Here is a 14,017-nt window from a genome sequence, read left to right as displayed (position 1 = left end):
CCCAAAATCCTCAAACCACAATTTTTTTCCCCACCAAAACCGCAGAGGAGGTTGCACAAGATAATGGCTCAGGTTCAGAGGGAAACAGAGGCAGGCTGAGAACACGTCACTCCATCAGCTCAGTTGTTAGAGATCTCTGTTGCTCTAAAAATCTGCTCCAGTGATGTTGCAACCACAGCGCGTTTCACGCGTTTCCTCGTAGGGTAGCACTGTTTTACTTACGTCGTATTCCTGCATCCCTGTTCTATTCCAGGCCCATAAATTTAGTCCTTCCATCATTTTCTACACATAATGTGCTTTATCTTTGTGGAAAGAAGACCAAAACCTGTTTATATATGAAATATTATCCTGCAAACCTGTAGATCAATTATAATAAATTTCATGTGACTTTAAGCAATAGTTTAAAGGCATTCACTAAGCTTGATATCAGCATAACGTTTAAGTGACCTTCTCTATTTTTGAGAGCCTTAAAATGAGCCCTCTCGCTCATCAGCATCTTAATGAGCAAAAGCTTGTCCTTTCTCAGGGATCACTAGAGAAAATAATGCATAATTTAACAAAATTTACTAGTGCAGCAAAATAGCTTTTTTTTTTTTTTTTTTTTTTTTTTTTTTTCCTGCTAGCTCAGTTGTATCAACACTGCTGGCCCTTATGGATGGGTTGGATACCAGAGGAGAAGTCGTCGTCATTGGAGCCACCAACAGGCTGGATTGGATAGATCCTGCGCGACGCAGAGCCGGGCGCTTTGAGCGAGAATTCCTTTTTAAACTGCCAGATAAAGAGGTAGGAACTTGTATTCAATCCTGGTGCTCATCCAGCAAATCCTTCTTGCTGACAAAGCCGTGTCACAACACGGTGTCGTGGAGCAGGTAAGCGGGAATGCAGCCCCGTGCAGCTCACACACAGGAGCAATATCCTGAGAGACCGTCCTGGTGCGGAGGGTGGACACGGTACGAAAGAAGAGGTACAAGCCCTAGGGAACTCCGTTATCTCAAATAAAACCAAGTTTAAAATCAGCTTTTCACTAAGATCACCGTTTCTCAGCAATGAAAAAATGTGTGTATATAGCAACCCAAATTATTAAAAAAGGAAAAGAAATTCCACATGAAGCTGGTTTTTGTTCTTTTGTTCTGGCTATCGCTACTTAGCCAGCATATCTAGACTATTGTTAGGTTTTGTTTGTTTGTTTTAATTAGCACTTTTTGGGGAAAAGGATAAAGTGGAGTATGACTGGAAGCAAGTGAAAATGCACAAAACAGTATATTTAAGGAAACTGTATATTTAACATAAACATTTGTCTCCTGTTTCCATCCGTTTTCTGGATCAGTGATACTAGCTGGAATCACAGCTGCTCTTTGTGGCAATTGTAGCAGTTTGAAACAATGCTAAGACTATTTTGCGCGAACGAACTGACAGACGAGCAAACTAATGAATCTGTCATCATGATATCTTGCTACATTTGAGATAATTTTCTTTGAGGAAATACCTTTCTTTTCCAGTTAAGTTTTCTGTTGTTCTTTTTCCCAAAGATCGTTAGGTCTCATACTTGTCAAAACTTAATAATCACTTGCCTTTATCTGTTAATACCACAGATTCTGCCTCTGCCTTTTGACTCAAGATAAGCTATAATGCAAGCACTCTATTTCTAGGCTAGAAAAGAGATTTTCAAGATTCGTACACGAAACTGGACCCCTCAACCATGTGACATGTTCCTTGATGAGCTGGCTGAAAAATCTGCCGGTAAGTTCAAAAATCAAGCGAGTTCCTGCATGTTACTAAGTCTGCAGGAGTTGCAGCTTGTGGCACATGGCAGGTGGGAACCAGGGTGTTGCACCTTGCTGCAGAACTAGCCAGGGAGCCAGCTGTGTGTCCTCAAAGCCATCAGAGTGAGATGATTCCAACCACTTACTGTTTTATTTTCTGTCTCTCCAAACAGCGAGTGGCTTTTGGGGCATCCTCCTTGGGAGAAAAGTTTGGCTTAGAAGGTTCAGGAGAAAAGTCTGGCTGATTTGTAACCATGCAAACCAGCTAACAAAACCTCTGTAGTGCAGCAACACTTTTCACATTTCCTATTAGACTGTTCTTAACGTGCATGCAAAGTCTTCGCGTGTTGCACTTTGGCACCTTGACCTTTCTGTGTTGCCACAGCCTGACATAATGCTCCATTTGATGTTCTGTTTTATTAGGATACTGTGGTGCTGATATCAAGTCCGCATGTGCTGAAGCCGCCCTCCGTGCTTTGCGACGCCGCTACCCTCAGATATACAGAAGCCCTGAGCAACTGCAGCTAGATGTCTTTTCAATTAAAATAACAGCAAAAGATTTTTTCATGGCTATGGAAAGAATTGTACCAGCTTCACAGAGGTCTGCGGCTTTGCTCAGACAAGCATTATCACCCATTTTTAAACCACTGCTTAATAAGACTTTTCAGAGAATTTTACGAGTCCTGCAGAGAGTATTTCCCCACGCAGAACTTGTCCTAAAGAAGGACCAGCAGCAAGACAGGACCATAACATGTACAGCTGGTTAAAACTACTTGTTGTTTTAGCTATCATCATTTCACCTCATATGAATTGAAGTATTTGTGGATCACACTGTGCGATGTGTGAGATCACATGCATCAGATTTCCTGGCAACATCCTGCTGGCTTTTCTACCTGGAGACTTGCTAGGTTCATTTTTATTGGTAGAACAGGCAGAAAGCCACAACAAATGCAAGCAGAGATGCTAGGTGATCCATAATTATTTCCCCTCTCTCTTCTCTGCTTCTACCTTCTCCTCCCTGAGTGATCTTGGAGGATCTTTATGCAGAAGATGTGTTGATCTACACACCCTGGCTTAGGAGTCTTGAGACAAAGGCCAGTTGGTGGCCATCACATTGACTTAATTCCCATACTTTTACTGTGGGACACAGATTCCAGACACACAGCCTCGTGGGTTGTGTGGGTGTCTAGCAAGTACAGGAGTTGTTGCTGATAATCACATTTCTTTGTTCTTGGGGCAAAAAAGGGACTTTTTGCCAATAAAGAAATATAACTTTTGCAAAACATAAGACTTAGGCGAGGTTTGTAGAGCCTTGTGCAATCTCTTTAGACCTGTGGTAGGATCAAGTCTTCAAAAATCGCATTTAGTGTGAGCCCATCCAAGGGAGAAAGAGAGATAAGTGGGTTTTGGGGCTGCTTTGGAAGCTGTATTAGAGTGAGACATGCAGACTATCCAGGCAAGTTAACAAACCCTTCTTGTCTTCCAGATGATACGAACGCTACTTTACAAAGCGATTTCATCTGGAGTGATGAAGAGTCACTTTCAGCCTTTGAAGATGAGGAGACTTTTCCTGAAAAGACTTGTCGAAAGAAGAAAAACTTCCTTGACTTCAAGAGGTAAATGCCTGTCCCCTTTTAGGTTCAGAATCTTCAGCTTGTTGTGTCTTTGGAAAGAGATTATGCTGCTTGTGTCTTCTCTCAAGAGAAACTTGAAACAGAGCAAATTAACATTGATGTCTTTAATCATCACTATGTGTTTTAAACTTGCTATTTTCTAATTTTGTTCCAGAAATGCTTCTCACCAGCCAACGTGTCACAGGCTAAGGCTCTTGCTCTCTGGAGAGCCAGACCGTGGGCAAAGCTCCCACTTGGCCCCCGCAGTCATACACGCCCTGGAAAAGTTTCCAGTTTATACCCTGGACCTGCCAGTTCTGTTTGCTAGTGCCTCATCACCAGAGGAAATATGTGCACAGGTATCTTTTTTTTTTTCCTTCTTTCTTTGATCTCATGAGATTCACTGTCTGTCTGTAAACTGCTCAAGTGAGGTAAGTGAAATTGTTAATGGAGGTGGTCTGCTTTTACTGTACTTTGCTACTATATTATAACATTTTGACCTTTGATGAGAGATGGACACGTAAGCACAGATGTTCTATTGAGTCGTGCGGCTCTTTAGAAGTTAACTTACATGTAAGCAGTCTTGCAATCAGGCAGCAATCTGGATCTCTGTCTGTGTAGCTCTCCCAATTTTTGAGTCAAATCAGAAATTTTACTCTACTATTAATAAGTTTTGCATGGTGAGGTTTTTTTGTTTGTTTATTTGTTTATTGGTACGTTGCCTTTATGCACTTCTATTTTATTAGGCCAGTTTGATGTGTAGTTATTTATGAGCAGCCTGTGCTGCTGGTTCATTGCTCTTACCAAAGCTTTCATTTTACTAGTTTATCCGAGAAGCTCAGAGCAAGTATATCACCAAGTATAATTTATATTCCACGGATCGATGTATGGTGGGAAACAGCTGGCGTTGCGTTGAAAACTACTTTTACAACGTTATTAGAGAACATTCCAGCATTTGCTCCGGTTTTGTTGCTTGCAACAGCAAACGTATCGTACATGGATCTCCAAGATGAGGTATTTCTGTCAACACTTTTCCTAATTCTTCTATTCAGTTTAATTTTATGAATCTTTTAAGTATACAAATACTGTCCTCCCTCAAGAAAATGGATCCTTTTATTACGAGGGCACCCTTCTGAATCATGTAGATTTGCTTAGACACAAAACAGCGCTGAGAACGTTTGTCTCGGTTGTTTTGTGAGTCAAGGGACTCGCTTCCACTTCAGCAGGAAACTTCAAAGGTGGGGGATGTCATCACTCTGTCAGTGCATCGTGTGCTCGTCCATTCCCTGAGCTTAAATTCTAGAGTTTTTCCTCAAAGAAGATATTTTATTTGCCATCCTGACCTAAAGAAATCTAGCCTTTGATCACCAGGAAGATAACATTATTATTATTATTATTATTATTATTATTATTATTATTATTCAGATCATTATTAAGCTTAATTTAAAAAATCCTCTTTTTGATGTAGTGATCTTTTACCTGAAATGTCTTTCCTTCTCATGCCATAGATACAGGAGTTGTTTATTGAAGATTATGGAGAAGTTTTCGATATCCCATTGCCTGCTAAGGAAGAGAGAAGCAACTTTTTTGAGGACTTAATTTTAAGTCAAGCTGCTAAACCTCCTGCATCTAGAAGGAAAGCAGGTGAGCCTATTCTATAGATGAAAATTTGCTAACTGTATGTTAACAGCCTTACAGTATTTGTTTTGGTAGTGGGTTTCCTATCAGTAACTCTGTGTGTGCTCCTATTTGAGTGCTGCCGATGGAATAAACTTTTCTGGTTCCCTTAAGCTCGGCAGGCCCTGGAAGTGCTGCCGGTGGCGCCGCCGCCTGAACCTCGGGAACCACCACAGGGAGAAACGCAAGGGGCAGAGGAGCAGGAGGAGGAGGCCCTTGGTGCACTTAGCGTTTTCTTAAGGGATGTTACTCTCAGACTTGCTACTGACGGACGTTTCAAGGCCTTCACAAACCCTGTTGATGCAGATGAGGTAAACTGCTCTGGGTCTGTAATACTGTACTGTCTGGGTGTAGTTTTAAGTGCCCAGTGTTGGTGCGCTCTAGCGAAAGGCTTATCTTTAGCACTGCACTAAAAGGATTTCTTTTTGAGGAGCAAAAAGTGTTTTGTATTTTATTTTGCTGACTCCCTGAGGCTCTTCAGTGTCCTTTTTTTGAGTAGTCACTGGAAGCCCTGGTTTCCTCCTAGAAAGTCAGAGCAGCTACCACCAGAGTTTGCCTGGGGAAAGACTTTGATATGCAGGTATGCTACAACTCTGAAATAAACAGTCAGATTTCTTTGGGGCCGTTGGAATAAAGCCTAAAGGTATTGCTACGTGTTTGTTGGCTCTCAGTGGTCCCTCTGGGAACAGGAGAAGAGCAGATGTTTGAAAAAAAATTGAAGATTCCGCCTGCCATTTTGTCTCTGGCTCCCCAGTACAGGATCAGCCATAAATGACATGTGGTTTCATCTTCCCCCAAAACTTCCAAGTCCCTCTTTTTCTCATTTAATTTACTGGCTGTGCTCCCATCTTAACAGACTTATACTTCAGAGTTAGTTGCAATTTTAATACAGCTGTGTATCAGCAAGGGCCCTGTTCCTCTGGGCATCCCTCGTCTTTCCCTTCCAGGCTCTTGACATGTGAATAGTCTAAACAAATAGAGGTGTCCTCACCTAAACTAGCCTTGAGGCTCCTCTCAAGCTCCCAGTAAGGACATAATTAGCTCTGCTCCAGGTATCTCCTCCTAAGGGAGATGCCTAGAGCAGCTGCTTCCAAAGGGCAATTCCGGCAGCGGATTTCCTGCTGCCCAGAGCAGAGCCTGGCTCGGGTGGCTCAATCCAGTGTATTTACTGCAATGTTCTGAAGCTGAAGGACGCAAATCCTGCTCTGCATGTCTGTTCCCTTCGCTGTCCCACACACACTCCCCAGCTTCCTGCTGCCTTTCTTCTCCCTTCCAGTGTGTCTCTTCAAAGCCCTTTGAAAGAGCCCTTCCTTTTTCAAGCAGCTAAGTGGTTAATTCCACTATCTGCTCATAATGTCACAAATATTCAGGGTTTGTAAGAAGTCATTTATTTGAATTTATAAAAATAATGTGGGTAGATACTGTGTAAGTCTAATAAAACCTCTGAACCCATCTATTTAATTTGTAGGTACCTGATTATATCACAGTTATTAAACAGCCAATGGACCTTTCAACAATTCTCTCTAAAATTGACTTGCACCAATATATAACTGCAGGAGATTTTCTGAAAGATCTTGATCTAATCTGTAGCAGTGCCTTAGAATACAAGCCAGATAGAGAAGCTGGAGGTGAGGATAGCTCTTTATCCCTCATTTAGACAACCTTTAAAATGCATAGATTGAGAAGAGTTGTCTCTTTACAATGGCCTTGGGATTAGCTCCCTTGAAACATCCACAGAGAGCATTTCTTGCCACTTTAAAAATTGGTGTAGTGTTAAATTATTTAGCGATGAAATTATGTGCAATAGGTGCTAATGAAGATGTAGTGCCTCTGCCTTGATTATTAACTTTTATATTCTTCTGCCAAAATTATTCACTGAAATAGCTTTCAAAACCTCTTTGGGAAAAGAGTTCATCCTTTCCATATGATCCAAATCAAGGATTTCACTTAGCTAGTGGCAAACACTCAGTTCTGACTGTCAACTTTCAGATCGTGTCCTTAGAGACAAAGCTTGTGCTCTGAGAGATGTTGCCCATGCCGTAGTGAAGGAAGAAATGGATAAAGACTTGGAACAACTTTGTGAAGAAATGAAAGAGTCTCGTGAGAAAAGAGGTATGTATTCCAACCCTCGGTATTTGAAGACTTGCCTCAGTATTTGTAAGTAGAAACGTGAGACCAACTTTTTTGCTGTCCGTTCTTCATTGCAAGGCTGCAGCTCTTCACAGGATGTGCCATCTCACTACGAGGTGATGCCACAGCAACCCTCTGTTTCTGGATGTAATAAACAAGATAACAAGTGTAACGAAAGAATAGAGATGCCAGTGATGCCTGGAGCCTGCCCTACACCACTGCCTAATGGCAAGTTGCTTTTTCTTTTTAGAATTTTTTTTTCTTTTTTTCTCCCCACCAACAGGCTTTCTGGGTGTTACTGCTAATGCCATTGATATCCTTCTTGTGACAAGGTTTTTGCCAGTGGAAACTTTGCCAAGGATTTCACACGTCTGTTTTGTGCAATATTCTGTAAATAGAAAGAAGGGTGGGGTTTTTTGTTTTCCTTTGTGGAAGGCATAAGGACGAAGACTGTTTTAAACAGGTTATCTGAATCATAAAACTTTACTGAGAATTTTCTTTATCCTTCAGTTACTTTCTTGAAATGGTCTCTTTTTAACTCTTCCCAGCATTCACTCTGCTTTTGATCTTTACTGGTTTTATAAGAGATTTGAAGAAGAGCTTTTCTCCAAAGGCTTTTTTGCTATTCATCTCTATTAGTTCATGTAATGAGACAGTAAGCAACTTTGCAGTCCTATTGTCTGCCTATTGGGTAAAGCAAGGCTAAAGTAGGAATTTTCTGCGCTTAAAAGCTTCAAATCTAGTTTAAAGTCTTGAATAAATTTAAAAATCTAACAGCAAATGGACCGCATGAACTTGCAACCTTTTCTTTAGACCTACATGTGTAGTGAGATTTGTCAGTACTTTCAGTTCTTTGATTGTTTTACTTGACATACATACAAGGAAGATAAGAAGAGCAAATTTTAAAGGAGGAGCTTCTTTGCTTATATTTTGGGTTGTTTTTTCCTAATATCTTATTGCAGTTCCGTCCAAAAGAAAACGCAAAAGGAACAATTGCACTTCCAGTGGTGAAACAAAGAGGAGAAAGATTTTGCAGTGGAGTAAAGTGAATAGAAGTGGAGAAGACCAAGAGGAAGTAGAGAGGGAGGGAGAAGAGTTCCTGGAAAACGGTGCTTCTAGCATGCAGCAGACTGAAGGTGAGTTCATAGGAGGTTCTCGTGTGGAAGAAAGCCACAATAGTCTTCCACGGCGACAGACAAATGTCTATGAAAATAAACATGAAACAGAAAACAAGAGATTTTTCCTCTGTGACTAAATCTGGCTCTGAAAAGAAAAGAGCCCAGTTTTCTCACAATTCAGGGCTCAGAAATTGAAATGACGCTTTGGATTCCCAAAATACAGCAAGTTTCCAAGAGGGTGATTCAAAAGGTAAGCGAAAGGTCCAGCAGACCAGGTAGCTCCATTTTGTTGTTGAGGGGTTTACATTAGCCTCCTTTAATTTCATTCTATTATTTCTTTACAAATCACTGCACTGTGTTGCTTCCGTTAAGATTCTGTCCCTCTGATTATGCAACCAAACTAATTTTCTTAAGCTGCTGCTCTTCTGATTCTGAAATCAGTTTTGTAATTCTATCTCCTCGCAAACCAACAATCATTTGCTTTCTTTTATGGCACGTGCATCTTTCTGATACGGAGCAGCTTGGGATAAAGAGCTGTAACTCGGCCTGTGTAGACTTAGTCACGATGTGGCAGAGATGACTCACATCCTAATGCTTGCTTCAAATGGGAGATGGGTTTTCTTAACATTCAACTTCCTTAAGTAGGCACTGCTGTAATGGCAATGTTTTGACTATTGCTTTTTTCTCCTCTCAACCCTGGGCTTTTCACTCCCACTGCTTTTTGATCTTGGTTCCTATTTTCTATGGAGGAGAAAGTAGAAGGCAAGTATTTCTCAGTGAACAAATATCAGGGAACGGTAGAGAAAGATTGGATGCCACTTGTGGGATAGCTGATGGATAGCCATGTTCTAGAAAAAGAGAAATCATGACTTAAGAAAGTGTTTTCATCCCAGAGACTTACATGCGTCATGAGAGTCTGGCCGGACGTCATGAGAGTCCGGTGGGAATTCCTGAATTACCTAGAAAAAATATACGCTCTCCTCAGCCAGTGCATTTACAAGCACCAGAATTATTATGACAGAACTAAACTCATTATGGTAAATTTTATATATGTTTTCTAGTGGTTATATATAGTATTCTGTCATGGTTACACAGTCTGCATGCCCTCTGGATATCATGCTTATTTCATATTCATTGCTTTAGTGCTTAGCTGTCATGTTATAAGACTTACCCATTTCCGTTTGGAAGACATTTACCCACATTGCAAAACCATTGTTATATTTGGCATAACTCTTTTCAGTTTCAGCAGGAAAAAGAGATTGGACTTGAAGAACTTCTTTACTGTGAGGGGGACAGAGCACTGCAACAGGTTGCCAAGAGAGGTTGTGGAGTCTCCTTCCCTGGAGATCTTCAAAACTTGCTTGGATGCAGTCCTGTGCCACGTGCCCTAGGTGTCCCTGCTGGAGCAGGGGTGTTGGACTAGACGATCTCTAGAGGTCCCTTCCAACCTCAACCACTCTGTGATTCTGTGACAACGGTTCCACCCACCCAGTTCCTTCAAAGCAATTAACCTTGGAGACTGTGGATAGCTGTTCTTGCTATCCACAAGTGTATCCAGGGTGTAGGGGGACCATGAAAGGAGGGTGCTCTTCTCAGTCTGTTACTTCCTCTTTCTCCCCCTCCTACAAGCAGGCAAACATTTGCAGATGTCTTCAGGAGGCATCCACCACCCAAGCTGGGCAATCCCAGTGTTGATTTGGTTTAGAGATGCTGGAAATGGAGTGTTCAGGTCCAAAGAAGCCATGAGCCCACTCGTCCCTGAGGCGCTTGTGTGTGAGGATAGATAAAATTCTTGGTCCCTCTGCAGTTTACCTTGAAAAGAAGGAGCCTCTTTGCTTAGGCACTGGTATCTCCATCTCTTCCCTCACATCTGATTGAGAGGTAGAACGGACGCTCTGTTCTCACTGTGCACAAATGGGGATATTTTGGATTCAGGGAGGTCACGCCTGACAGACGTTCCCTTCTCACCTGGTATAATGCCACGTACTAGCTTGAGAAGGGAAAATATTGATGTTATCCCAGCACTTGTGGGCTCCTGGAACTTAATGTTGGAATGCTCAAATTAAATGTGCCTGGATTTCTTTGTTTCCTCCCTTTTTCTTTAGCTCTAAGTACAGTTCTCTCTTCTTCTGAGTGCACTGGGCAAGTAGCAAAGGTAAATTAATTATGGAGCATCCAGCAAGTAACTTTCTCAGCTTTTAGCTGTGGTTGCTCAGGGAGGATCTCTTCCGACCTGTTTTAACAACTGTTGCTCCAGGCTCTGTGTCCTCTACTCTTTTGCACACATAGGGATATCTCTGAAGCTACAGAGAATAGAGAAGCATTGTGATGCTTTTAGCACATGATATAGCTAAATATCACCAACAGGGGAATGTATTTACAGATGCTTTAACTTTGTGTGAAGAAAGAAACTATCAGGTACTTAAACTATTATTTGTGCTTATTGATAATTTGTCTTTTCTTTATTATCAGGAAATGAAGAAAATCATTAGGAACTTCTACTGTGCTTCATAATGTGATCTTCAGAACACTTCACTTCTACTTTATTTAAAATAAAATTTTAATTGCATTCTCTTGTTAGCTGTGTATAGTTCAGTAAAGAGTACTTCTAAATATATTGCATACATGCAGATATGGATGTATAAGGCATATATGTATATAAAATATATATAAAACAAATTAAGATATATTTTATAGCTGTATTATAAATATTACATATATTAATAGATATAAATATATAAAATACATATAAAATAAGTCTTAAGATATTTTTTTATACATCCATATTTATAAAACAAATATATATTTTTTATTGTTTGAATTGTATTGTTTTAATAAAAACCTATTTTAAGTGAAGCAGCATTCGAGTTTGTCTGTTTTAATTGTAGAATAATTTCAGCAGTAAAAATCTTCCTTGTTCCTGGTATATTAAGTAGATCATGGGAAAATTTACCTCCTTGGTTTATCAGTTATATAACTGAGGCAAACAAGAAAAATGCATAGGGAAGAAAACAGGAAGCTCCCATCTTGCCTTGGCTTGATCTCCAACTTAGCTGGCTGCTGCCATCAATTGACAAGACTGGTCTGTATGGATCTTAGAGAAGGTAGGATGGTTTTCCTTTTTTTTTTTTTTAATAATAATAAAAAAACCAGAAGTCAACAAACTGTGCAGTAGGGGTGAAGCTGAGAAATTACGAGAATGATGCCTGAAAGTAGCTTCTGAGAAGCCCGAGAGAGTACACACTGAAAACGTCCAGTTTTGCTTCCCTCCTCGTTTGCTTTTTCTGTGTCCTCGTGTTTCTCCTCTAGTTGGGCTCTGCAGGCTACATTGCTGGGATGCTAAATGGCCCACAAGAGCAAGCAAGCGTTGGCTCTGCTTCCCAGGCCGAGCTAAGGAGCTCCTCCCACCCCTGAGACACGAGGCCTCACCTGCAGAGTGTACAAATTCACTTCTTAACCATTACTACAGCTACTTGTCTCATATCTTCTGGGTAAATCAGGGCAAAGCATGTGCCAGGTAAGCTCTGTGTTTTATATCTGAGTTGTTTTCTTGGATGGGTTACAGATGCAGGCTTTGTCCAGGCTTCACTTAAGCGTTGAAAATAAAATGTCCAGATTTCTAAAGTGGATGCCTGTAAGTGAAGTGAAGGCAATTCTTGTCTATTAGTGCTTTGTGTGAAAGCCACGGGCCTGCACGTGCTTGCACCACTGGGCACCAGGAAGGTTTCCTTGCATCTCCAGGGAGAGGAGAGGGAAAAAATTATAGAAGCAAAAATCTGTTTCTTAGCCCTTGAAGATGGTGTTGAAATCCTGACATCTTAAATGCACCTTTCACCAGGGAGTTGCTGTTGGTTCATTCTGTGGTAACAGGGAAACTTCTTACACTGAAAAAGAAGGGACAGGGTGGGAACGGCAGACCCAGAAACAATCTTCTGGTAAAGCTTTTGCACTTCAAACTTTTGGTTCAACTTTTTTTGTACTGCTGCTCTCAGCAGGAAACTGTTGCTATGGTGTTTTAGAAGTGTATGTGTATAAATGGGCAAATAGCGGTGGTCTTCCCTCATGTGATGCTATGGGGGTGATCCTTCCTAAAAGTCACTCTTTGTTTCTTCCTACCTCTGCTGCTGTTCCCAGGGTTGGGTGTCTGACCTCAAAACCGCATAACCCTGTTAAAAACAGCGAGGAGAAGCACATCACTGCAGGAAGAGCGCGGGGCAAGAGCTAAAACTAAACCCTAAACTAAATCCTAAAACTCACCCTGTGAGTGCGTATTGACGGAAGAGGTCCTCTCAGCTCTCAACAGGTATATACAGAAATGCTTTTTGGATCTATATGGCTTTTCCCACCCTAAATCTTTAATTCTGGGCCAGTTCGTTAAAGGCCGTGGGTGGTGGGCCTGGGCCCTCCCAAACTCCCCTCCCTGCTGACAGAGGTGGGGGAACTGCTGCAATCTTGGACTCATGACGGGACAGTCATTTTTTGAAAACGGAATTATATAAAAGCACAATAAAGAACATGTATCATGCTGCTATTGCACATGGCATGGGACATAACACCTAGCAATGCTCAATGTCCAACTGTGCAATCTTAATCATAGAATCATAGAATGCTTAGGGTTGGAAGGGACCTCTAGAGATCATCTCGTCCAACCCCCCTGCATATGCAGGGTCACCTAGAGCACGTGGCACAGGACTGCATCCAAGCGGGTTTTGAAGATCTCCAGAGAAGGAGACTCCACAACCTCTCTGGGCAGCCTGTTCCAGCGCTCTGTCACCCTCACTGTTAAGAACTTTTTCCTTAAGTTCCTATGGAATTTTTGGTGTTTCAGTTTCCGGCCATTTCCTCTAGTCCTATCAGTGGCCACCACTGAAAAGAGACCATCACCGTCCTCCTCACTCCCTCCCTTGAGGTATTTATATGCACTGATTAGATCCCCTCTCAGCCTTCTCTTCTCCAGCTGAACAGGCCCAGCTCCCTCAGCCTCTCATCATAGGGCAGATGTTCCAGGCCCCTCATCATCCTTGTGGCCCTGCGCTGGCCTCTCTCCAGCAGCTCCACATCCCTCTTGTCCTGTGGAGCCCAGAACTGGACACAATACTCCAGATGTGGACTCACCAGGGCTGAGTAGAGGGGCAGGATCCCCTCCCTCGACCTGCTGGAGACGCTCTTCTTAATGCAGCCCAGGATCCCATTGGCCTTCTTGGCCACAAGAGCACACTGCTGCCTCATGGTCAACTTGTCGTCCACCATGACACCCGGGTCTTTCTCCGCAGAGCTGCTCTCCAGAAGGTCAGTCCCCATCCTGTACTGGTGTCTGGGGTTATTCCTCCCCAGGTGCAGGACCTTGCACTTGGCCTTGTTGAATTGCATGAGGTTTTTCACCGCCCAGTTGTCCAGTCTGTCCAGGTCCCTCTGGATGGCAGCGCAGCCCTCTGGGGTATCGGCTACTCCTCCCAGTTTGGTGTCATCAGCAAACTTGCTGAGGGAGCACTCTGTGCCTTCATCCAGGTCATTGATGAATAAATTGAACAGGACTGGACCAAGGACTGACCCCTGGGGGACTCCGCTAGCCGCAGGCCTCCAACAAGACTCTGCACCGCTGATCACCACTCTCTGGGCCCTGCCATCCAGCCAGTTCCTAATCCACCTCACTGTCCACTCATCTATCCCACACTTCCGGAGCTTGCCCAGGAGGATGTTGTGAGGGACGGTGTCA

General features: G+C 42.3%; 1 protein-coding gene across 1 annotated transcript; it reads left to right on the top strand.

The window, feature by feature from the left end:
- Window positions 1-630: 630 nt before the first annotated feature.
- On the top strand, window positions 631-12,679 carry LOC148594384 (ATPase family AAA domain-containing protein 2-like). Its single transcript, XM_088526643.1, has 11 exons — window positions 631-783; window positions 1,650-1,740; window positions 2,187-2,496; window positions 3,552-3,735; window positions 4,211-4,390; window positions 4,885-5,020; window positions 5,168-5,364; window positions 6,522-6,681; window positions 7,043-7,165; window positions 7,262-7,411; window positions 12,672-12,679. Exons 1-11 carry the CDS (start codon window positions 652-654, stop codon window positions 12,677-12,679), a joined length of 1,671 nt encoding a protein of 556 aa, XP_088382769.1. The 5' UTR covers window positions 631-651.
- The last annotated feature ends 1,338 nt before the right edge of the window (window positions 12,680-14,017 follow it).

Source organism: Tinamus guttatus, unplaced genomic scaffold (genome assembly GCF_059628265.1).
Source record: "Tinamus guttatus ecotype Peru unplaced genomic scaffold, ASM5962826v1 Tinamus_guttatus_pri_ptg000248l, whole genome shotgun sequence".
Lineage (NCBI taxonomy): Eukaryota > Metazoa > Chordata > Aves > Tinamiformes > Tinamidae > Tinamus > Tinamus guttatus.
This window is presented reverse-complemented; position numbering and strand designations above follow the sequence as displayed.